General features: G+C 58.9%; 1 protein-coding gene across 1 annotated transcript in view; it reads left to right on the top strand.

Moving 5' to 3' along the window:
* Nucleotides 1-377, top strand: part of EIF4G3 (eukaryotic translation initiation factor 4 gamma 3) — a 30486-nt gene that overhangs the window by 14656 nt on the left and 15453 nt on the right. Inside the window, exon 7 of the mRNA XM_018574725.1 lies at nucleotides 81-278. Coding sequence (XP_018430227.1) covers nucleotides 81-278 — 198 coding nt within the window. The remainder of the gene's footprint in view (nucleotides 1-80; nucleotides 279-377) is intronic.

The raw sequence follows: 377 nt of genomic DNA, 5'->3' as shown, positions 1-377 counted from the left end.
CGGATGACGCAGCATGTCGGGTGCTGGTTCGGTCCTGTACACATTGGAGATGTTGATCTTTGGCTCCTCCTCCTGCACAGGCGCTCTTCCGGAAAGTGCGCAGCATCCTGAACAAGCTCACCCCTCAGATGTTCAACCAGCTAATGAAGCAAGTCACCGACCTGACCGTGGACACCGAGGAGCGGCTGAAAGGCGTCATAGACTTGGTCTTCGAGAAGGCGCTGGATGAGCCCGGCTTCTCCGTAGCCTACGCCAACATGTGCCGATGCCTCGCCACAGTGAGTGAGCCCACATCCCTCCGCCCTCTGCAAATGTAGGGACTGTGGGGAGGGAAGGGAGGAGTGATCCCCGGCGGTCAGAGAGCCCATCACATCTCT

This window comes from Nanorana parkeri, unplaced genomic scaffold (assembly GCF_000935625.1).
Source record: "Nanorana parkeri isolate BGI_ZX_2015 unplaced genomic scaffold, ASM93562v1 scaffold3190, whole genome shotgun sequence".
Taxonomy (NCBI): domain Eukaryota; kingdom Metazoa; phylum Chordata; class Amphibia; order Anura; family Dicroglossidae; genus Nanorana; species Nanorana parkeri.
Note: the sequence above shows the minus strand (reverse complement) of the source record. Positions and strands in the feature narration are given on the sequence as shown.